General features: G+C 39.5%; 1 protein-coding gene across 2 annotated transcripts in view; it reads right to left on the bottom strand.

Moving 5' to 3' along the window:
* The window catches only part of LOC129829954 (adherens junction-associated protein 1-like), a 69,381-nt gene extending 54,343 nt beyond the window's left edge, over positions 1-15,038 (bottom strand). Inside the window, exon 1 of one of the 2 annotated variants that reach the window (XM_055892012.1) lies at positions 14,128-15,038. In XM_055892012.1, coding sequence (XP_055747987.1) covers positions 14,128-14,156 — 29 coding nt within the window. In that variant the 5' untranslated portion in view covers positions 14,157-15,038. The remainder of the gene's footprint in view (positions 1-14,127) is intronic. The other variant, XM_055892013.1, reaches the window with a different exon arrangement.
* Between the last annotated feature and the right edge of the window lie 10,670 nt (positions 15,039-25,708).

The following is a 25,708-nucleotide window of genomic DNA, read 5'->3' as shown; positions in this document are numbered from 1 at the left end:
CGCCCTGCAATTCAGCGGTTGTTTAGGAAAGTGAACCCGTATTCGGTATCCGTAGATCAGAGAAGTTAAGACAGGTAGCTAGCTAGCTAGGTAAACCACTTTTAAGATCACACACGTCACGTAACGTTAGCTAACGAGCCAGCCAGGTAATGTAGCTAGTTAAACAACACCAAATCATGTCGTTGCTACCCTGCATGAATACAGCCCTGGGATACAAATAATAACGTCACCTAGGGAGCTAGCCAGCTAACGTTAGCTACCTAGCTAACAGTACACTTTAGTTTGAAATGAAACCACTGTCAAATTAGAAACTTGTAATATCTGAAAATGTAGCTAGCTAACACTGGACTATTTTACCTGTATACATCATCATGCATGATGGACGCGTCTTCCTGTCAGGAATGCCATACCATGATTGTCCTTAGTAATCCGGAGACAGGTGTTTTCTCCATCTCTTCAGCTATCATTCTCTAATTCAGTGGTTCCCAAACTTTTCTACAGTCCAATACCTCTTCAAACAGTCAACCTCCAGCTGCATACCCCCTCTAAAACCAGGGTCAACGCACTCTCAAATGTTGTTTTTTGCCATCATTGTAAGCCTGCCACACACACACTATACAAAACATGTATTAAACATAAGAATGAGTGAGTTTTTGTCACAACCTGGCTCGTGGGAAGTGACAAAGATCTCTTATAGGACCAGGGCACAAATAATAATATAAATATATTACATATAAAACCTTATTTGTTCATCAAAAATTGTGAATAACTCACCACAGGTTAATGAGAAGGGTGTGCTTGAAAGGATGCACATAACTCTGCAATGTTGGGTTGTATTGGAGAGAATCTCAGTCTTAAATCATTTCCCACACACAGTCAGCGCCTGTATTTAGTTTTCATGCTGGTGAGGGCCGAGAATCCACTCTCACATAGGTATGTGGTTGCAAAGGGCATCAATGTCTTAAACTTGCCAAGGCAGGATACTCTGAGCGCAGCCCTATCCGATTTGGCAGTGGCTTCTAATTCAATTACATTTTCACAGAACTGCTTGTTGCAATTTCGATGAGGCTCTCTTGTTCAGATATCGGTAACTGGACTGGAGGAATAATGAATCCAGTTGTTTGTGTCGTCCGTTTCAGGAAAATACCTGCGTAATTGCGCACCCAGCTCACTCAGGTGCTCGCTAAATCACATTTGACATTGTCTGTAAGCTTGAGTTCATTTGCACACAAAAAATCATACAATGATGGAAAGATCTGTGTGCTGTCAATGTTAATACAGAGAGAGAATAGCTCCAACTTCTTAATCATAGCCTCAATTTTGTCCAGCACATTGAATATAGTTGAGGAGAGTCCTTGTAATCCTAGATTCAGATAATTAATGCAAGAGAAAACATCACCCAGATAGGCCAGTCGTGTGAGAAAGTCATCATCACTGTAGCGCTCGTCTGATGAAGAAGAGGGAGTGGACCAAAACGCAGCGTTGTACGTGTTCATGATTTTTTATTTAACTCAGAACACTACGAACAAAAATAACAAAGCGACAAACGAACAGTTCTGTAAGGTCACCAAACTGAACAGAAAACAACTACCCACAAACACAGTTGGGAAAAAGCTACCTAAGTATGATTCTCATTCAGAGACAACAATAGACTGCCTCTGATTGAGAACCACACCCGGACAAAGACAAAGGAATAGAAATAAAGAAACTAGAATGCCCACCCTAGTCACACCCTGGCCTAACCAAAATAGAGAATAAAAGCCTCTCAATGGCCAGGGCGTGACAATCACGCAAGTGGTCAGACAAGTGAAAATGATGTCCAGTAAAGAAAACTTTAAGCTCGTCTCTCAATTTAAAAAAAATTGTCAATACTTTTCCCCTTGACAACCAGCCAACTTCTGAATGTTGTAAAATTGTTACATGGTCGCTGCCCATATCATTGCATAATGCAGAAAATACACGAGAGTTCAGGGGCCTTACTTTAACAAAGTTAACCATTTTCACTGACGTCTTCAACCTGTCAGGCATTCCCTTGGCAGCAAGAATCTCTCAGTGGATGCTGCAGTGTACCCAAGTAGCGTCAGGAGCAACTGCTTGCATGCACGTTACCACTTTGTGTCATCAGTACAGATACCAACACATCTTGACTACCAAAGTCCATTTGATGTCACAAAGATGTCCAGTACTTTAAAAATATCCTCTCCTGTTGTCCTGGTTTCCAGTGGTTCGCAGAAGAGGATGTCTTCCTTAATTGACTCAGCATAAACGTAACAAACATAGACCAGGAGCTGTGCCAGGTCCACCACGTATGTTGACTCATCCAGCTGTAACGCATAGAATTCACTGGCTTGTATGCGAAGCAGTAATTGTTTCAAAACATCTCCTGCCATGTCAATGATGCATCGTGAAACAGTGTTGTTTGATGAAGGCATTTTCTGTATAGTTTTTGGGGCTTTTTCACCCAGCATTGTCCCAGCATTATCCACGGCAGCAGGAAGAATTGAGTCCTCCACAATAGTATGGGGCTTGCCTGTCCTAGCCACTCGGTAGCTCACCATATAAGACGCTGCTAGACCCTTCTTATTAATGGTATCTGTTGCTTTTATACTTCTTACTACTCAAAAGTCGTCATAATTCTCACCCCAAAAAACTCCAGTGGCTTATTTTTCAAGTTGGCATGTTTAGTTTCTAAATGTCTGCGCAAGAGTGAAGGTTTCCCGCAAGAGAGTAAAGGTTAATGTGATTGGATGTTATTTACTTGTATTTGACATTGTGTTGTTATTTCACTGAACACTAGATGGTTTCATTTAAATTTTTGCAGTGAAACGAGGCTACTGAGGCGAGAAAAAAACATCACCCAAATGTATAGCCCTGTTGAAAAATCTAAATGGACTGTTTGAAAATGTGAATCACATTTTTTTTGGCATACCCCCGACGGCATTGCACGTACCCCAGTTTGGGAATAGCTGCTAATTCCACTGATTTCAAAACTTGATCACCCAGAAAGTGGAGAGCAACACTTATGCATCTCCACTACACAATATTTTTTTTTTAAAGCCGCGTTCGATAGGATTACCAACACAGACTGACAAGCTCAAATAGATAGGAGCCTCCGAACTCATCTCTCAGCATGTCCAGCCCACTCATTAACTCCGCCAATCATGGCTAGTGGGAAGGTTGATGTATTTTTCTGTGGCTTAACCAACAAGGCTCGTAATTAAACAATTTTATTCGTATTTACAGATGGCATACAAGTTTGTTATTAAGGCACATGAAAGTTCACATATTTGAGAAGGCATATCTTTAAAAAAAAAATGATTTTGATAAAAAGTCATTTTTTGCGTTCAAACGACTCTCCTGTGAAGTCATGACTTGCCAAATGCCCCTACTTTTTTTAATCGGGTCACATTTTTACTCCTGAACTTATTTAGGCTTGCCATAACAAATAGGTTGAATACTTACAGACTCAAGATTTCAGCTTTTCATTTTTAATTATATAAATTTCAAAAAACATAATTCCACTTTGACTTTACGGGGTATTGTGTGTGTAGGCCAGTGACACAAAAACTAAATTTAATACATTTTACATTCAGGCTGTTAAACAACAAAATGTGGAAAAAGTTGAGAGGTGTGAATACCTTCTGAAGGCACTGTATTTGGTACCTCACTTCATACACAGCGAGGCAAATTCCTGCTTAGAAATATCATCAACAACAACATTTAAATATGCCAATACTGCCGCTATTGGCTCTTCCCAACGTGGGCATGCCTCAAGGGAGGTTGCAAATTAATATCAGTCTTGAATCCTGCTGTTGCTGTTTCTGTAAGCAGGAAGTCACCCCGCTGTGTATGCTGAAGTAATAATGCTGAGACTACCTTTAGCACCGTTCAGTGAATCACAATTCTGACCAGTGGAGGCTCCTCAGAGGAGGGAGAGGACCATCCTCTCAGTGAATTAAATAAAAATAAAAATTGTAGAACATTAAAAAAGTTATCCTTTTTAGATAAAACTAAATATAATCATGTCACCAAATAATTGATTAAAACACACTATTTGCAATGAAGGTCTACAGTAGCCTCAGCAGCACTCTGTATGGTAGCACCATGCTGTAGCCGATGGACAGCTTTCGTCCTCCTCTGGGAACATTGACTTCAATACAAAACCTACGAGGCTCATGGTTCTCACCTCCTTCCATAGACTTACTTACTTACACAATAATTATGACAACTTCTGGAGGACTTCCTCCAACCTATCAGAGCTCTTGCAGCATGAACTGATTGTTGTTCACCCAATGAAAGGATCAGAGAATAAATCTAGTAGTGAAAGCATAAGCTATAGCTAGCAAGCACTACAGTGCATACAATGTGGTGAGTAGTTGACTGAAAGAGAGAGAAAGACAATAGTTGAACAGTTTTGAACAAACTAATTTCTTCCTAAATGAAGCAGATGCAAGAGAGATAGAGATGTTTTAATTTTTTTCACTTTCAGTTTCACTTACTTGGCTAGCAAATGCAGCTAACTAGTTTAGCCTACTCAAACACCCTGCTCAAACAGAGGGATGCTATGTTAGCTAGTTGGCTATGACTATGTTAGCTAGTTGGCTATGACTATTCAATACAACACTGGAACTCTTCCAAGATAAGCTTATCTTGGAAGAGTTCCAGTGTTGTATTGAATAGTCATAGCCAACTAGCTAACATAGCATCCCTCTGTTTGAGCAGGGTGTTTAAATGTATTGCCACCGGGGCCCGCCACTGTAAGTGTTAAACTGCTTACTGACTGCACATTAATGTTACTGCATGATTGTAGCAGGTTTACTAACTCGTTCGTTCTATTATCTATGCTGACTATGATGTTACTTTAGCTAATATGGTGACAACAATGTAGGCTGTGTGTAGCGGTTATGATATGGTTTGGCGTGTCATTTGTTTTCCCCCTGGTCACATACACCTGTTGTGTTGTGCATTGAAGTCCACAAGTGAAGGGAAAATGTGAGAGGAGGAGATGCATAGATGCGAGAAGGAATACACCGTGGCTGCTATGAAAGTTAATTGTGTTTACTCGTGATCAGGGTTGTATTCATTCTGCCGATTCTATTGAAAAAACATTTCTTAAACGGAACAAAACGGTAATAAATACCAGAATTTGTCCAATCGAAACACCCTTTTGCAACTGTTGGACTAATGATTACACAGTCAGGAGTGTGCAAGGCATTATTGAATGTATCACTGTCTGTCTATGTGTCACTGTCACCTCAAATCTTTCTCTCGACCAGTGTGCACCAACGTTGTAAACTTTTATTCATAGGCTAGGTTGTAGCAACCTCATGATGGGTATAGGGAAAATTTGAGTATCATGTAGTAACCTAAACATATCGCTGTTACATTGAACTGGGTGATTGGAATATGAATAGCAGTCATCCAATATGCTGTAATATAAATAAAATAAATAAAAATTAACAGCACTGACCGCCACTGATTCTGACTGACATTAACAGACAGTGCTGTGCTACAGTACGAGGTCTGATCAACTCCAACACATACTGTGGCCATTCTTTAACTCGCTAATTACATTTAGAAGATTAGCAAGCTTGGACAAACTGAGATGTATTCAAAAGGGGACCATTGCGCTCTCCCAGAATCTTGGCTGGTGCGTAAAACCCGTGATTCAGACAAACCAAATGCGTGATGGGTCCGTACTCAAAAATATATTTCATAAAGATTTCTTAATTTTGTGTTTTTTATTATTTTCATTGCATCAGGGATAGTGTACATAGACGTCTCAGCTTTGCAGCCGAAAGAGAGAGAAAAGAGGCATTCATAAAAGGATGTAGATCATATACCTCATGTAGCAAACAAAATAAGGAAATGTTATAACTTTGTATGCCCTCAGACTTCTAGAACCTATGCGATAAACTAATGTATAACTTGCACTACGAAATAACTTATTTCTATGTTAGGGTTCTTGCAATAAGATTTATTTGGAAAAACATCCCGCGGCTTGAATGTGCCTTTGCGAACATAAATCCACTTTCCGACATGAAGATATCACCTCGCCAGCTGCGAGACACTTTAGAGAACAAAATAATTATATTAATGAATTGCGTTGCGCCAAGATTGAAAAAGTTTATCCACAGAGGAGATGATTACGACGACAAATTGCTCCGAGAAGTAGTGTGGAATTTAATTGTTTCATTTGAATAGGCAAGTCAGTTAAGAACAAATTCTTATTTACAATGACGGCCTAGGAACAGTGGGTTAACTGCCTTGTTCAGGGGCAGAACGACATATTTTTACCTTGGGGATTTGATCTAGCAACCTTTTGGTTACTGGCCCATCGCTCTAACCACTAGGCTGCCTACCGCCCAAGGATACAGTGCCTTCAGAAAGTATTCAGACCCCTTGACTTTTTCCACATTTTGTTATGCTACAGCCTTATTCTAAAATGTTTCCTCGTCAATCTACACACAATACCACAAAGCAAAAACAGGTCTTTAGATTTTTTTGCTAATTTACACTACCATTCAAAAGTTTGGGGTCACTTAGAAATGTCCTTGTTTTTGAAAGAAAAGCACATTTTTGTCCATTAAAATAACATAAAATTGATCAGAAATACAGTGTAGACATTGTTAATGTTGTAAATAACTATTGTAGATGGAAAGGCAGATTTTTTATGGAAAACCTACATATGGTAGGCGTACAGAGGCCCATTATCAGCATCCATCACTCCTGTGTCCAATGGCATGTTGTGTTAGCTAATCATTTTAAAAGGCTAATTGATCATTAGAAAACCTCTGTGCCTCGACACAATCATGTCTTGGAGCTCTACGGACAATTCCTTCTACCTCATGGCTTGGTTTTTGCTCTGACATGCACTGTCAACTGTGGGACCTTATTTAGACAGGTGTGTGCCTTTCCAAATCCTGTCCAATCAATTGAATTTACCACAGGTGGACTCCAATCAAGTTGTAGAAACATCTTAAGGATGATCAATGGAAATAGGATGCACCTGAGCTCAATTTCGAGTCTCATAGCAAAGGGTCTGAATAGTTAGGTAAATAAGGTATTTCGTTTTTTTTATTTGTAATACATTTGCAAACACTTCTAAAAACCTGTTTTCACTTTGTCATTTTGGGGTATTGTGTGCAGATTGCTGAGAAAAAACGTATCTTTAATCAATTTTATGCTGTAACGTGACAAAATGTGGAAAAAGTCAAGGGGTCTGACTAATTTCTGAAGGAACTGTATATAAATGTAATTCTGTATCCCCACACGGATTAAACAAAGAATTAGATTTCATCGCATTCCTTTTGGACAAATTTAGACTGTTAGAAGAGAACACTGTTCATATAAAATGTTACATATCATTTATGAGTTAACCTCACATTTATGAACATCTGAGCCTAATGTCCTTTGTGGCAAGCTATCTCATGAATTGATATAATGTATCCAAGTGAGCAGACACCTACTGTAAGGCAAGTGATTCATGAATGGTTCACGCCTGATGCCCTCAATTGCCCTTCGTGCTCACCTGTGTTCCCTACAAATGCTGTTTTTAATTAAAAAGATTTGTACCTACACACTGAAGAAGACTGCAAAACCTAAGTGTTTATGCACGCTATCCCTGATGCAGTGAAAATAATAAAAATAATTTAAAAAATGAAGTAAGCTTTTTGAAACATCTTTTTGAGTGCAGACCCATCACACCTTTTGTCAAACAGCGTTGTCCGAGCTGGTGGTGCCAGTCAGTGTGTGATGAAAAGTAAGCATTTCACTGTTAGTCTACACTTGTTGTTTACAAAGCATGTGACAAATAACATTTGATTTGATTTTGATTTGATTTACTGTCATTGCTGTGTGTCACATGGACCAGTTCTGCTCCCCCCTCCTCGTGGGTTTATCAGACTGCTGAGTGCAGGGTGTTAGTAATCACACACACACACACACACACACATAATCCTCCACAGAAGGGAAGGTCAGAGATGCAACACAGCCTTTTTTACAGCAAATGAGGTTAATCACGCTCCAGAAGCTCCAGTTAATAACCCCCATAAAGGCTATTAAGAATCTGAATATCAGATCGAGGTTTACTTCATAATGGACTACAGTAGTTGACACATAAGTAAAGGGAGGTAGGCTACTAGGTAAAATCACACATAGTAAGTAAATAGCCTTGTCTGAGCTAGAACGCCGTATAGGCCAGAAGCCCATCTCCTGTTTCTGTAGCGTAAGGCAGCTTGATGTGCACCCTCTGGACATGACGCTAGTCTAGACTGCAGTTTTTTTTTAATCTTACCTATATATCTCCTAACATTAGAATGCATTGACTTGACGTCTTACCAAGGTAAAATTTTATTAGTGCACTGGCAGATAATTTTGCTTATTTTAACCCCCAAAAAAGCTTGGTACAAGTGGGGTAAGATAAATTATCTTATTTCAAGTTATTTATCTTAATAAGACATCATACCAAGACAAATTGTGTTAGTGCACTGGCAGATAATTGTTCTTACTTTAACCTAAAAAAGTCTTGAAACAAGTCAGAATATCTTAAAACAATACAAATGATCTTGATGCATTTCTGGGTAAGCTAAATTAATCAAAACAAGTAAATGCATTTTCTTGGTGAGCGGGATCAACTCACAAGTAATTTTAACTTAATTATCTCAATACAATAACATTTACATTCTTTGCAGTGTATCACGAGGCCTAACCCTAATAATATATTGTTTGATCATTTTCATTGAGGGCATATTGAAAAATAAGATTGCTTATGAACCATATATTGATATATTGCATAAGCCATGATATATGTGAAACTATGTGCACTGGGCTATTTTGGACTCTCAAAAATAAGAGTTGTCAGGAAATGGTTGGGAAAAAATATTTAAATTCAGGTCCATAGAAACCATCCTTCTACGCAAGGCATCTATAATTAAAACAACCAGTTACATCCCTTGGCTCATAGAAAGTTGTCAAAATCATAGCCATACATTTTCAATGTGTAGGATCCATTGATAATCAATTTTATGAGACGCACTAAAAAAACAACCAACCCTTCACCCCCCTCCCAAAGGATCCGGGCAGCCCTGCCTAGTCCTCCCCTCCAGCGTCAGTAGCTGTCTGATCTACCTGACCACTGCCAGGGCTCACTGCAGGGAATGTCACATGTGTGACTAGGTTTGCAAAGATTCCATTAATTTACTAAAGTTACCGGAATCTTCAGTAATTTTGATAATTAACAAAAAATCTATGGCAATCTATCGTAACTTAGTTTATTTATAGTAAATAACTTCATATCAAGTATTAATTTATTATATCTGTATTCATATTGTCCATGTATTTCTAGTCGTAAAAATATACACAATAAAGACAAAAGTATGTGGACACTCCTTCAAATTAGTGGATTCGGCTATTTTAGCCACACCCGTTGCTGATAGGTGCATAAAATCGAGCACACCCCCATGCAATCTCCATAGACAAACATTGCCAGGAGAATGGCCTTACTGAAGAGCCCATTGACTTTCAACTTGGCACCGTCATAGGATGCCACGCTTCCAACAAGTCAGTTCGTCAAATGTCTGCCCTGCTAGAAGTGCCCCGGTCAACTGTAAGTGCTGTTATTGTAAAGTGGAAACGTCTAGGAGCAACAACGGCTCAGCCATGAAGTAGTAGGCTACACAAGCTCACAGAACAGGACTGCCGAGTGCTGAAGCACATAGCGTGTAAAAATCGTCTGTCCTCGGTTGCAACACTCACTACTGAGTTCCAAACTAAGATCTAAGCCTAAGATCACAATGTGCAATATCAAGTGTTGGCTGGAGTGATGTAAAGCTCGCCGCCATTGAACTCTGGAGCAGGGGAAAAGCGTTCTTTGGAGTGATGAATCATGCTTTACCATCTGGGAGTCCGACGGACGAATCTGGGTTTGGTGGATACCTGGAGAACGCTACATAGTGCCAACTGTAAAGTTTGGTGTGGGATAAATAATGGTCTGGGGCTATTTTTCATGGTTCGGGCTAAGCCCCTTAGTTCCAGTGAAGAAAAATCTTAACGTTACAGCATACAATGACATTCTAGATAATTCTGTGCTTTCAACTTTGTGGAAACAGTTTGGGGGAATGCCATTTTCTGTTTCAGCATGACAATGCCCCCATGCACAAAACAAGGTACATACAGAAATGGTTTTTCGAGATCGGTGTGGAAGAACTTGACTGGCCTGCACAAAGCCCTGACCTCAAACCGATCGACCACCTTTGGGATGAATTGGAACGCCGACTGCGAGCCATGCCGAATCACCCAACATCAGTGCCCGACCTCACTAATGCTCCTGTGTCTGAATGGGAGAAAGTCCCCACAGTAACGTTCAAACATCTAGTGGAAAGCCTTCCCAGAAGAGTGGAGGCTATTATAGCAGCAAAGGGGTGACCAACTCCATATTAATGCCCATGATTTTGGATTGAGATGTTCGATGAGCAGGTGTCCACATACCTTTGTCATGTAGTGTATATATTAAGATTATTTCATGTTGAAGCCCTTATATTAAACACCATTGATGCCAAGAAGGAAGAGAGTGGGAGGAATCCCTATTGGTTAAGACGAGCCAAGCACACATACTTACTCTATTATCCTATACCATCACAGTGAGGAGAAATATAAGGAGGAGTGTCTTTTAATAGAACAAACCATTTGGGGCCACTTTTAAGACTATAAAATCACCTGGGAGCATGAAGAGCAGAGTGCAGAGTTTTCCTTTTTATTTTTCACTTTTAAAACTATCAATATCTTGGAGCACTCCCACATACTATGCTTTTAGATCCCAGGAGAGAACCCTGGGGGCAATGGGATTCAAGGGAACAATGTCTACTTTGAGTTTATATAATTTGAAACTGTTCACGAAGAGTCAATAGCCTATTCCGTAGATAAATCATTTTCATTCATCTTTAGTAGTAGTAACTTTGGTCATATAAAAAGACACAAATAGGTGACATGCTTTCCTACCACCTTCTTGCTGTATAGACAACATGTAGGCACATCTCCCTGTAGGCAACATATTAGATTAGCATAATGAGCAATGCTTTCGTGCTTGGTTAGTCAATACTGTGTTTAGCGCTCAGGCGTTTCTAGCCAGCCATATTTCCAGCCCAATGGAGGAACTTCTGCAGCAGAAGGTGTAGGAATTCGCTGTTACATTTGTAAACACAGAAAGTCCTATTCAATAAAATCCTGTGCCTCTTTATTCATTTAAGCAAATAAAATATTAATTCAATCAAAAAAATCAAAGTGTCACTGTGTAAAGCTAAAAGAAAACTTTCAGCTGACGTTTGAACAAGGTCCAAAATGGCTCATTTCCAAGCAACATAGATGAGCAGATTACTGTAGCTACTACACTATTTATGTTTCCTGTTGCATTTAACATACAGCAACACATGGTGGTATTATTACACCTTCAGATGTTCAAATCAACTGCACCTCATGCACAATATACTCTCCTAAACACAGACACACATACACACACTGTAACACGCATAGTGATACAATCCAATGTTAGAATTAGGAAGGCTAAATTGTTGTGGCTATCCTCTAGTATCATGTTTCAAAAGATAACCAGATTGAAAACACTGAATAGTAATAACACGATAATTGAATCTCAATATGGAACGCTGAATCTCAAAATTCTCAGAATTGTTTCAATGATATTTCAGCCTGATTAAACCAGTTTTTATATAAAGATAAATGGCATGGCATTTTAAAGCGAGGCAGAGAACTGTTGTGGGTTGTGGGACTCGATCTCTAGCTCTCTACAGTAGCTGTGATATCATTGACCTGACCAATCATTCTAAAGGCTTCTAATTTCTGCATCTTCAAAAGCAATGCTCTGTTCAAACGTATTATCGTTCAACTGTGAAGTCAACCCTCAACATTATCCTTAATACCTAATTAACATTGTTTCAGTGGGAAATAAATAAATGTTTAGTGATTAGAAGCACAATTCAGCATGAAATGGTATTCTAATTAGTAGGATCCCTCCCACTGTGTTCATTGAATCACCTGAAAGGCTTGTTCACTCCCATACTATTATTTTCTAATGAAAGATTCTTCTGAATAGAAATGAATAAAACGCACATCTTCTGCCTCATTCTATCTGAACACTGCAGAATTCAGTATGAATCACTGGCTGTGAGGCTTTAATGAAGTGATGTTAGTTGATGTTCAGTTGATGTTGAGTTTGTGAGAGGGGGTAGCTAGTTCGTTAGAGGCATTTAACCAGCTGTGTGCTCTGAGTAACAAGGTGGGGCACTGTGCCACGGTGGATGTCACTTGGCTTTTGATACTTTCCGCTTCTCTTGTAACCGCTGTCGTAAACATTAACAGTAAAACATACTTGGCAAGAGGGATGTGCTTACATTAGCTCTGCTCTAATGTGGGCAGCCACAGGAACAAACTTCAAAGAATCTAGTGGTGATGAATGGTGCTATCTCATAAAGGCATATTAGCCAATTCATTCATGCAATGAATAAGACCAAGCATGTACTGTAGGCCTATGGCCACATAATGGTCGTATACAAGCAAAATCACCCATTGCAAGGGTTATTATAGCATTGTCTCTTTGAAACAGGGTTGACAGTTCTGGCACAACTAATGGCTTGTAATTTATACATATTTTACTTGTGTTAGGCAATAAGAAAGTGTGTGTGTGTGGGTGTGAGTGTGTCAGTGGCGTAGCCAGAAATTCGATGGTGGGTAGGCCTGCAGAAATTTGGGTGGGCCAAAAAAAGCTGATAACTTTCTGCAATTGTCCACATTTTGCCATTGGGGCAAAGAGAACATTTAGCAATTGTATAACTAATCTCATGCTATTCTACACATTTTGCCATGAAGCTGATAGAAAATGTTGCTGTTTTAAGGCAAATTTCCTGCAATTCTACACATTTTGCCATGGGGCAGAGAGGAAAATGTGCAGATTTATAGCTCATCTCATGCTATTCCACACATCTTGCCATGAGGCTGAGAGAAAATATAGCATTTTTAAAGCTAATTAAAGCTAAAATACAGATGTGTTTAGTTTGCTAAATTAACAAATTCAATAGGCAGTGGCATGGCGAGAGCTTGGGACTATAAGGTTCTATCTGCATTTGTGTAAAAGAAAATTGGGGGATATAGTACTACATAGTCCTCTAAATACCCCAATTCATGTTGTTAAATTCAAAAGAATGCAAGATAAAAATTCCTGACACCATTCAAACCAATAAGGGTTCAGAACATTTAAAGCCAATTATATCAGAATCATCTTTTTGCAGATAGAACCTTATAGTCCCAAGCTCTCATTTTGGTGCATATAGCCATAGAAGCACAGTGACATATGCCTCAATGCGGTCATATTTGTGACTTATTATGGGTGTGGCTTTCAGTTAGTTATTTTTGACATTCCAGTTCATCTGTTCTGTTATATTCAATCAAATCTGACTAATCCAGTGCACTGCTTGCTATGAATTCTATCTGATGTTGTTTGCATGTTTAGGTAAAAAGACAAATAACGCCCCTTTTGGAACAATGACCTGTAAAGAGCTTCTTTTTTTTCTCAATTTGATTGGGTAGTCCTGGCTCCCCAGTGGGTGTGCTTGGGCCCACCCGTGCTTACGCCACCCCGGGCCCACCTGTGATTACGCCCCTGGTGTGTGTCAACCTATTTGCCAACAAAGGCGTGCAGTCATGTAGCGCAGCAGCATGTACCTTTGGCGACCCCCAGCGTACAGTAAGTGAAAGTTTTGCTCAATTTCTCTTCATAAAATCTTCTGTTGAAGCTCACAAAATGAACTCACACATTTAAACATATTGAATGCACAATGTAAAAACCATTGTGCCAATAAACACACCATAGAACTATAGACACAATATTTATGTTTCCTGTGAACCCTACAATCGATAAAGTAGGCTAATATTCAATTCCAGCAGACGCTCATAACTCTTGTCATGGCATAGATTATGAAGAGAGAGCGTTCGATATGGGCGTATGCAAATATGAAACAATACTATTTTGTAGATTAAATAACACCCAGAGACATGTTCCACTTACCGTGGAATTTATATAAAGCAAATTACATAAGGTAGAGACTAAATTATTCTTACCTGCGTGCAATAGACCGTTTTATCCACATTTTCTCAACAGCAAGTCAGTTTCCAGGTTTCCTCACATTTAGATGGTTTCCACAAAAGTCTATAGTGTCTAATACACTCAAGTGATGAACCTTACTCCAAATGTCATTAATGCAAACATTCTAAGGCTATATCCTTCAATATTGCGCACATAAAATTACTCCAGATATGATGTAAATCCTGCTACTACACCACCAAAGGCGAGACGATGCAAATATATTGGACTTTGCTTGTTTATTCTTACTTGGCAATTATCTTTCCTTCAATGTGATAAGGTTGATAAGGACGCGCCGAGCCCGTGGACAGGTGGTCCGTCCACTGTCCGATTACCAAAAGGTGCCCGCTGACCACTTGTGACGGTCAAACTTTGTCTTTATATAAATCATCGAATTTACTCCACTGGACAGTCAAAAGGCTGTGAAAAAGAACACCGGAAAGACAAGGTGATTCGTCGTAGGCATCTGTGGATTCGGCGCTGAAAATGACCACGCACTTTTCTAAATTGCTGAGAGGCAGAGCATCGCAAAACATCGGGATAGATAGCCTACCCAGTTTGGACGGTTATAACAGTCAACCCCGAAAAGATGCACCGAAGAATTTCGACATGCAGACAGGTCACCTTTGGCCAAAATTCCAGATTTCGTACATCTTTGAACAAATTCATGTAATAGGTTAAAAAAGAAAAAAGAAACAGGAGACCAAGTGAGAAGACGAGTTATTTTGGAAGAGTGTGTCTATGAGCGCGAGATGCTGCGCACGGTGAGTGGTATAGGGGAAAATAAGCACTTGTCAATTGAAGAGAGAGTGCAGTGTTATCACCCGGTGCTATATCTCCCTGCCTCTCCGTGCCTTTCACAGACTAACAATCTGCCAGTCCTGCTTCGGCTGACACCCCTCTGACGTCATTTAAAGTAAAATATATGATATTAGAGACCACACTGCAAACTCAACCCGTTGCTCTGGTCTTGACCTCGGCTATCTGCACACCTGTATTGCAAGATGTTGGAGGTAGGCAACCTCCCATCGCGTTAGACTCAACATACTGAGTATGACCATAGTCAGATAAGTGAAAACATTACATATGACAAGCTCAGCTCTTGCGTGACAGAGAGAATGAATGTGGTGCGCTTATTTTGCACCTTGGGGTGAATGTGTCAAACAGGTGCAGTCAGCTGTTGAAATCACACCTGCTATAGCCTACATGTATGTGATTTGGACACAGCAAACCATGTGTATTGTTTGAAGGTGAGCTATGAGTCATATTTGTATCATGAGTCTGAACATTTGCAGGCATGAATATAAATTCATGCAGATTTTCAAGAGTGAGAGAGCACTGCAAATACCAATGGCTGTCTAGAAAGCCAAGTTTAGTGCATGAGAAGTTGCTCTCTCTCTCTCTCTGTGGACTATCATTGGCAGAAAACCAAACCTCTCTCTACTCAACAGTGCATCAAATGTATTGCATATGTAATTGAAAAGTTGCAAGATGAGGACACCAGCATCACCTTTAATTGTATAAAATAGACTTGGTACAATACCCTTATTATTACGTTAGCGGGTACAGATGCACTGAACGAGTGGATTTGTCTGAGTAAACGCCAGTGGCTCCCTAGCAGATGGTTGTCATTTCTCTCTCTCTCTCTTCTCTCCCTCTCTCTCTCTCCACTCTAAACATGATGGGTTAAAAGCAACCCAACTTGGGTTATAGCACAGAAAATACGCTGGGTTATTTTAAATAAATACTGCTTTGAATAACCCAATGTTTTGGGATTACCGCCCAAAATCATATTTTGATCCATCAGTGGGTTGCTTTACTTTCTTGCTGGATTATTGTTCATACATCTTTCGACCCAGCAGTGGGTTATTTCTTGCTTGTTGGAGTCCTAACTCGTAACTCTAATCCCATGAGTGACTGGGCTATCACGCTATCACATTGCTGCCTTTATTTCTCTCTCTTTATCTCTGGGATTTTATTTATTTCGATTTCTCTCTCCCCCTCTCTTTCTCTCTAGTTCTCTCTAACACATACAGTACATGTATTACACACACAGTGTGTTTGCATTGTGTGTGTGTGTGTTCGTGTGTGTGTGTGTTCGTCTGAGTGTGTGTGTATGTCAGAATGCCATACCCTGACCTTAGATATCACTGTTTTTCTATATATTTTGGTTAGGTCAGGGTGTGACTAGGGTGGGTACGCTAGTTTTGTATGTCTAAGGTTTTTGTATGTCTATGTTGGCCTGATATGGTTCCCAATCAGAGACAGCTGTTTATCGTTGTCTCTAATTGGGGATCATATTTAGGTTGCCATTTTCCTCGTTTGTGTTGTGGGATCTTGTCTACGTTGAGTTGCCTGAGTGCATACCAGTAGCGTCACGTTTCGTTTAGTTGTTTGTTGTTTTGTTAGGTGAGTTTTCTCTTCATTAAAATTATGTGAAACTCTACTCACACTGCGCCTTGGTCTCATCTTTACGACAATCGTGACACAGACAGAGAAAGTGTCTGACAGAGAGAGAGTGGGAGATAGAGAGAGAGAGCGTTCATGGGGAGAACACTGTTGTTTTACCTCAGAGATAGTCACTGGTTGCTGTGCATCAGTCAGACTGTGGGTGGTTATGGTCCACATGGAAGAATCATAAACCCAAACGCTCCTGGTGAAACAGCTGTTGTATAAGTCATTAACGCCCCGCAATGAGGACTAGAATTAAAGGGAGAGGGATTTGGGCAGTGCAGCCTGTCTGCGTAGCTCTACAGTGCCTCAGAATGGAATTTCTGTGTTCCGTTTGTGCTTAATAAAATTGCTATCATTGGCCATGTCCCTGGAAGAGAATGGTATTTCATGAAATACAGAATATCGACTCTGAATTGCAACACCTGAGCAATATGATATTCCATCATTGCCTTTGGAGCTAGGGGATTAAGTTGTAAAACTTTATGCATTTTGTTAAATGTTCCATAACTTCTCTAGGGCACCTGTGCCAAGTAATAACCATATTAGAGCTTTCTCAAACAGGAGGCTGCCTTAGACCAGTGTGGATGAAAATGGATTTCCTTACTGTATGCTGCGATGTAAAACTAAAACTGCGATGTAAAACTAAATAAATCTAAGAGGAGTTATTCAGAGGGAGTTTTTTTCCTCATAGTCACAATGATGACCTTTTTGATGTATCTACTCATATATGCTTTTTCTTGTATATGGTACATTTTCCTGAATAATGCATTGGTGTTATATTTCACAGCTTTCTCATTAGAAGGGGAGGACAGGGAGAGCAGCAACTTTACCCTGCTATGTTTTATGTGTGATAATTGCTGGGAATGTAGAATACAATGCATCTCCATTCACTCTCTTGGCACAACTTGCCAAGTTTGTGCTTATAGCAACAAACAATGTTGAGCTAAGATTGTGTGTTCATTGTAAAAAAAGGTATGCCATAGTATTACCAGTTTCATATCAGGTTATTGCAGTCTTGAGGTAGTCATAACTACATGCAACTTAATTGACAGTTAACAACAGGTATTTCTCTGCAACTATTGCATATTTTTGAGTACTTATTTCTTACATTCATGACTACAAATAGTTTCCATTTAACTATGCTAATGAGTGAATGGGACATGTAGATTATTATATATTTTTTGAAAAAAATACAATTTTGAAACTCACTCTGCGACAAGTTTTTTTCCTTTTTAATTATTGACCACACATGACCAACATGGACTGTACATCAAACCCAAAGGTAATTTATGTTGATTGAAGAAAGTTTAGGATAAAAATAATGAAATACCCCAATGATTAACATCAGCAAATCTTTCAATTGGCAATGTTGAATTATTAACACATTTCATACAGCAGAACTCCCAACTTCAGTCATGCTCACTTTCAGTGGAACTTTGAATAATATTTTTTCTTTATACTTGGCAACAAAAAATTCACATGATTTACAGTATTTCAACAGTGAAATGATTGGATGCGGAAAACCCCCATGGACCTGTAATATCTGTGAGGGATGTGTGTCTACAGTGGCTTCAGAAAGTATAAATACCCCTTGACCTACAGTGGCTAGCGAAAGTATTCACCCCCTTGGCATTTTTCCGATTTTATTGCCTTACAACCTGGAACTAAAATAGATTTTTTTGGGGGGGTTGTATCATTTGATTTACACAAATGTACCACTTAAAAGATGCAAAATATTTTTCATTGTGAAACAAACAAGAAATAATACAAAAAAACGGAAAAGTTGAGCGCGAATAACTATTCACACCCCCAAAGTCAATACTTTGTAGAGCCACCTTTTGCAGCAATTACAGCTGCACGTCTCTTTGGGTATGTCTCTATAAGCTTGGCACATCTAGTCACTGGGATTTTGCCAATTCTTCAAGGCAAAACTGCTCCAGCTCCTTCAGTTTGGATGGGTTCCGCTGGTGTACAGCATTCTTTAAGTCATACCACAGATTCTCAATTGGATTGAGGTCTGGGCTTTAACTAGGCCATTCCAAGACATTTAAATGTTTCCCCTTAAACCACTCAAGTGTTGCTTTAGCAGTATGCTTAGGGTCATTGTCCTGCTGGAAGGTGAACCTCCGTCCCAGTCTCAAATCTCTGGAAGACTGAAACAGGTTTTCCTCAAGAATTTCCCTGTATTTAGCTCCATCAATTATTCCTTCAATTCTGACCAGTTTCCCAGTCCCTGCCGATGAAAAACATCCCCACAGCATGATGGTGCCACCACCATGCTTCACTATGGGGATGGTATTCTCGGGGTGATGAGAGGTGTTAGGTTTGCACCGGACATAGCGTTTTCCACAACTTTGTCCCTGACCTGTTTGGAGAGCTCCTTGGTCTTCATGGTGCCGCTTGCTTGGTGGTGACCCTTGCTTAGTGGTGTTGCAGACTCTGGGGCCTTTCGGAACAGGTGTATATATACTGAGGTCATGTGATACTTTAAGAAAGCCCACCTGTGTGCAATCTAACTAATTATGTGACTTCTGAAGGTAATTGGTTGCGCCAGATCTTATTTAGGGGCTTCATAGCAAAGGGGGTGAATACATATTCAAGCACCACTTTTCCGTTTTCAATTTTTTAAAACATGTTATTTTTTTCATTTCACTTCACCAACTTGGACTATTTTGTGCATGTCCATTAATTGAAATCCAAGTAAAAATCAATTTAAATTACAGGTTGTAATGCAGCAAAATGGGAAAAACACCAAAGGGGTTAATACTTTTGCAAGGCACTGTATTCGTAGGGTTGCAAAGGGTCGCAAACCTTGCAGTGAATTTCCAGAATTTTTCGTCACATTCCCAGTGGATCAGACGCTAACATACACTCAATTAGTATTTGGTAGCATTGCCTTAAAATTGTTTAACTTGTGTCAAAAGTGTCGGGTAGGCTTCCACAAGCTTCCCACAATAAGTAGGGTGAATTGTGACCCATCCTCATGACAGAGCTGATGTAACTGAGTCAGGTTTGTAGGCCTTGCTCGCACATGCTTTTTCAGTTCTGCCCACAAATGTTCTATAGGATTGAGGTCAGGGCTTTGTGATGGCCACTCCAATACCTTAACTTTGTTGTCCTTAAGCCATTTTGCCACAACTTTGGAAATATGCTTGGGGTCATTGTCCATTTGGAAGACCCATTTGCGACCAAGCATTAACTTCCTGACTGATGTCTTGAGATGTTGCTTCAATATATCCACATAATTTTCCTCCCTCGTGATGCCATCTATTTTGTGAAGGGCACCAGTCCGTCTTGCAGCAAAGGACACCACAACATGATGCTGCCACCCCCGTGCTTCACGGTTGGGATGGTGTTCTCGGCTTGCAAGCGTATCCCTTTTTCCTCCAAACATAACGATGGTCATTATGGCCAAACAGTTCTATTTTTGTTTCATCAGACCAGAGGACATTTCTCCGAAAAGTACGATCTTTGTCCCCCATGTGCAGTTGCAAACTGTAGTCTGGCTTTTGTATGGAGGTTTTGGAGCAGTGGCTTCTTCCTTGCTGAGCGACCTTTCAGGTTATGTTGATATAGGACTCGATTTACTGTGGATATAGATACTTTTGTACCTGTTTCCTCCAGCATCTTCACAAGGTCCTTTGCTGTTGTTCTGGGATTGATATGCACTTTTTGCACCAAAGTACGCTCATCTCTAGGAGACAGAACACGTCTCCTTCCTGGGCGGTAAGGCGGCTGCGTGGTCCCATGGTGCTTATACTTGCGTACTATTGTTTGTACAGACGAACATGGTACCTTCGGGCGTTTGGAAATTGCTCCCAAGGATGAACCAGACTTGTGAAGGTCCTCAATTCTGTTATGGGGTCTTGGCTGAATTTTTCATGATGTCAAGCAAAGAGGCACTGAGTTTGAAGGTAGGCCTTGAAATACATCCACAGGTAAACCTATATTTACATATATTCCCAATAATTCCCATATATTCCCAGTTTCCACCGTTGAATATTCCCCAAAATGTGCAACCCTGCCTATTCGACATTTTGTTGTGTTACAGCCTGAATTTAAAATAGATTAAATATGTGTTTTCTCAGCCATCTACACACAACAATCCATAATGACAAATTGAAAACGTGTTAGAAATATTTGCACATTAATTTAAAAATATATACAGAACTATCTCACTATGTTGTATTGGATTTGTCCCGAACATGACCCTCTATGGTCCCACTTTAAATGTTGTTCAGCTTATAAAGGCTTCATAAATCCTTCATGATACCTTCATAAGCGCTACATAAATGTCTTACAAAGTATCTATAACCATATGTCATGCTTTATAAAGTGTTCATAACTGTGTGACATAATCAACACTGTCAAATGTGGCATAACCCACTATGTCGAATATTCTAAAAACATGTGCTTTAAAAAGGGTGACATGTTGTGCTGAAGGGTGGGATACGCTCTAAAGTGATGTCATGTTAGTCACATTACACCTAATCTCGTTCCCAGACACTTCCACCCAAATGCACGCAATGTTTGGTGGACCAACGCATCAAACTTGGCCTTCATTAGTTAGAGTTAGGTTTAAAATCACATTTTAAGAAGGGAAATTGTGAAAATCAGCAGGATTTAGCCATAATTATGACTTTGGATTTTTTAACTAGTTGACAACCAGGGGGAATGTTTTTGCTAGCAAAGGACATAGCCTGATGACAGATACTCTACTCAGGAAGGGCTCTCCCTTAGAATTCTATGGTCATTCCCACTAAGGCCAACTTTGAATGGTTGATATCCCAGGCTTATTTGTGCTGTGTGCGCAATGGCCTGGGCACGGCTTTACACCAAGAAACACTTCCCTTGATGAAAGCCTCCAACATAAGAAAATTGAAAGTGGCTTTCTTCTGGAACCAAGTTACATGTTCCTCAGTACACAAACACAACAATATAACAAGCAATATCGTGCGATTCTGGGCCCAGTCAGGTCTTTGACACATTCATCCACTCCCTCGCTGAAAGATCAGCCACAAAATGTTGCCACCATTGTAACAGGTTCTATTTAAGCCCTGGTCTCCAGCAGTAGTCTCATGTTGGACTACTCCAAATCATCTTGGCTCTGACACACAAATGCAAGCTTTGCAGGTTTCTCAAACTATTTAAATACCTCTCACACCCTACAGTAACTTGTGGATCATGAGAGAACCTTCATAAATCAGCAGTAATACTTAGTTTGAAGTGAAACACCTTCGGTCACTCATGACACATCCATAAAGATTCTGTTTCACATCATGCTGTACTTACTTTAAAGTCAGACTCCTTTGGTCATTTATAACACATACTGTAAATGCCTTATATCATATGATGCTGTACTTACAATAAAGTCAGACACCTTTGATCATTCATAACACATACATAAAGGCTTAATTATGTAAACACAATGTTTTAACACTTAGGGAATTATCACTAACAGCTAAAACAAATGAACATTAAAGACATGTTTAATCCATACATTTCCTTTTATTTATTTTAAAACAAGACAAATACAGTTTCAAAAAGTTCAGCAACGCAATGACATTGAACATTACACAGGGCTGTGAACAGTGTAGCTTGTTTCTGAGCTAGCGGATGAATGGTTCTTGCCTTTCTGCCTGCTAGAGGTACAGCATGTTGGTTCCAACCGTAAAAGTAACAACAAATAAAGTTAGCAGGTCTGTTAGGAAATACCTTTATCTCACCAACTGGATAAGGGCATTTCTGTCCTGCGCCAGAAATACTCTGAATGGGAAGATGGGAAACTCCATTCAATTCGTATTGTTATATTCCTCTTTCATATACAAATCTCATGACATGACTATGAGACGTGGCTGTATCTAGGGGTATTTTTATTTAGCATGAGCCTACTACATTAGCTAGCTGAATCTAGCTAATTTATTAATGATTGAAATAATGATAAACAGTGCAGGGCATGTGCACTGAATTAAAGGGCCACGAGTTTCTTCGATTTTTCCCAGACCTGAAAAGTCATCCCGTAATTTTTATTTATTTATTTTATTTTACCGTTATTTTACCAGGTAAGTTGACTGAGAACACGTTCTCATTTGCAGCAACGACCTGGGGAATAGTTACAGGGGAGAGGAGGGGGATGAATGAGCCAATTGTAAACTGGGGATTATTAGGTGACCATGATGGTTTGTGGGCCAGATTGGGAATTTAGCCAGGACACCGGGGTTAACACCCCTACTCTTACGATAAGTGCCATGGGATCTTTAATGACCTCAGAGAGTCAGGACACTCGTTTAACGTCCCATCCGAAAGACGGCACCCTACACGTAATGTGGCTTAAGCACTGTTGTGAACAGCGAAAATCCAATTTTGTTGCTTTTAATAAAAAAAGTGTGAAAGAAATGGGGGGAAACACCAGAAAATGAGGGCCTTTCATAACCTGGAAAAACCAAAAATGTACTTTATAATTTTTGCCTAATTCATTTTTTTTTTAAACGGATTTTACAAGGCCCTGACAACGTTTTTTGCTGGGCATAACTGCACTTTAGGGTGTGTCATCCTGCAGCATAGCATTTTGGGGAAAGTTGAGGTCAGGTCCAATATCGAATATCGACTTACATAAAAATGTATTCACGCATGAATGTATGGGTGGTCCCGGGAATCGAACCCACTATCCTGGCATTTCAATGCTCTACGAAGAAGCATAAACAGGGTTATAAATGCTTTGTCAAGCCTCAATTGAATATGATTTATAAAGACTTTATTAAGCGGTGCTTATGCCACCCTTTATAAAGCACAGATTTATATCACATTTGACATTGGTGGTTACGTCTCACAGTTATGCCACATTTATGAACTCTTTATAAAGCATGACATACAGTTATAGATGATTTGTAATTTATGTATGTAGTGTTTATGGAGGCTTTATGAAGTCTTTATGAAGCCTTTATGTGCTGCACATCATTTAACGTGGGACCCACTTGGTCCTCAGGACAAAAAGTGAATTGTGTTGTCACGTTCTGACATTAGTTCCTTTTTTATCTCTTTATTTTAGTTTGGTCAGGGCGTGAGTTGGGGTGGGCATTCTATGTTGTTTTTCTATGTTTTGTTCTGTATTTATATTTCTATGTGTTTGGCCTAGTATTGTTCTCAATCAGAGGCAGGTGTCAGTCGTTGTCTCTGATTGGGAGCCATATTTAGGTGTTTTCTGTTTTCTATTGTGTTTTGTGGGTGATTGTTTCCTGTGTTAGTGTTTGCACCATACGGTACTGTTTCGGTTTTCATTTATTCTCTTGTTCTTTTGTATTTTGTATTAATTCTCGATTAAATGATATTATGGATACGTACCACTATTGGATAGAAAACACTCTCTAGTTTCTAAAACCGTTTGAATTATATCTGTGAGTAAAACAGAACTCCTTTTGCAGCAAACTTCCTGACAGGAAGTGGAAAATCTGAAATCGATGCTCTCTTCTAGGGCCTGCCTATTAAAGTCCTTGATATGTATTCGTTTAGATGCACTTCATACGTCTTCCACTAGATGTCGACAAGCAGTGAGAGAAGAAATGGAGTGTGTAACTTGATCTGGGCTCGAATAAATGCTCTTTGTATGACGTGTCACCAGTTTCCTGTTTTCTGGAGAGCGCGTCAAGGGAGCTGGATTTGCCTTCTGATAAGCTGTCGCTATGGACGACTAATATCTCCTTTTTCGATTTTATTTGATACATGTGACAATATCATCGTAAAGTATGTTTTTTCAATATAGTTTAATCAGATTATGGACATTTTTTCGGGAGTTTTGCCGTGTTCCGTTCTCTGAGTTTGTTGACGATGGAGAGATTCGCGCCACTTGGCAAGTGTGCTTGCTAAATCGAGAGGGAAAAAGGCCGTTCTAAATCCAAACAACGATTGTTCCCGACAAAGGACCCCTTGTACAACATTCTGATGAAAGATCAGCAAAAGTAGGACCCATTTTATGATGCTATTTCATATATCTGTCGAACATGTTGTGCCAGTCGTTTACGCCCAGCTTTTGGGTACTTTCTCGCTATACCTAAGCTGGATGTCGTAATGAAGTTATTTTTAGAAATCTAACACGGCGATTGCATTAAGAACAAGTGTATCTATCATTTCCTATACAACATGTATTTTTTAGTTGTGTTTATGAATAGTTATTTGGTCAGAATATGTGTGTCACAAAAAGTGTCAGAAAAATATCCGGACGTTGTGGGAAAAATATGCTACGTTATCACAATGTATAACCACTGATTTCAGCTCTAAATATGCACATTTTCGAACAAAACATAAGTGTGTGTATAACCTGATGTTATAGGACTGTCATCTGAGGAAGCTTATCAAGGTTAGTCAAAAATTATATATCTTTAAATTTAAATATAAGAAATCGGAAATATTGGCTGGATTCACAAGATGCTTGTCTTTCATTTGCTGTACACTATGTATTTTTCAGAAATGTTTTATGATGAGTATTTAGGTATTTGACGTTGGTGTCTGTAATTATTCTGTCTGCTTTCCGTGCAATTTCTGATTGTAGCTGCAATGTAAACTATGATTTATACCTGAAATATGCAAATTTTTCAAACAAAACATAGCTTTATTGAATAACATGTTATAAGACTGTCATCTGATGAAGTTGTTTGTTGGTTAGTTTGGTTGGTTCTTGGTTAGTTAGGTTGGCTTTGTGCATGCTACCTGTGCTGTGAAAAATGTCTGTCCTTTTTTGTATTTGGTGGTGAGCTAACATAAATATACGTGCTGTTTTCGCTGTAAAACATTTTAAAAATCGGACATGTTGGCTGGATTCACAAGATGTGTACCTTTCATTTGCTGTATTGGACTTGTTAATGTGTGAAAGTAAAATATTTCAAAAAAATATATTTTGAATTTCGCGCCCTGCACTTGAAGTGGCTGTTGTCAAATTGTGGCCGGCTTCGGGCTTGCAGCCAGAAGAAGTTAAGACACTTCCGTCATCATGAAGTGCTTTGAGAGACTAGTCGACCATATCACCTCCTCCCTACCTGACACCCTAGACCCACTCCAATTTGCTTACCGACCCAATAGGTCCACAGACGACGTAATCGCAACCACACTGCA

This window comes from Salvelinus fontinalis, chromosome 31 (assembly GCF_029448725.1).
Source record: "Salvelinus fontinalis isolate EN_2023a chromosome 31, ASM2944872v1, whole genome shotgun sequence".
Classification (NCBI taxonomy): Eukaryota; Metazoa; Chordata; class Actinopteri; order Salmoniformes; family Salmonidae; genus Salvelinus; species Salvelinus fontinalis.
The sequence above is the reverse complement of the archived record's forward strand: the minus strand, read 5'-3'. Positions and strand labels throughout refer to the sequence as shown.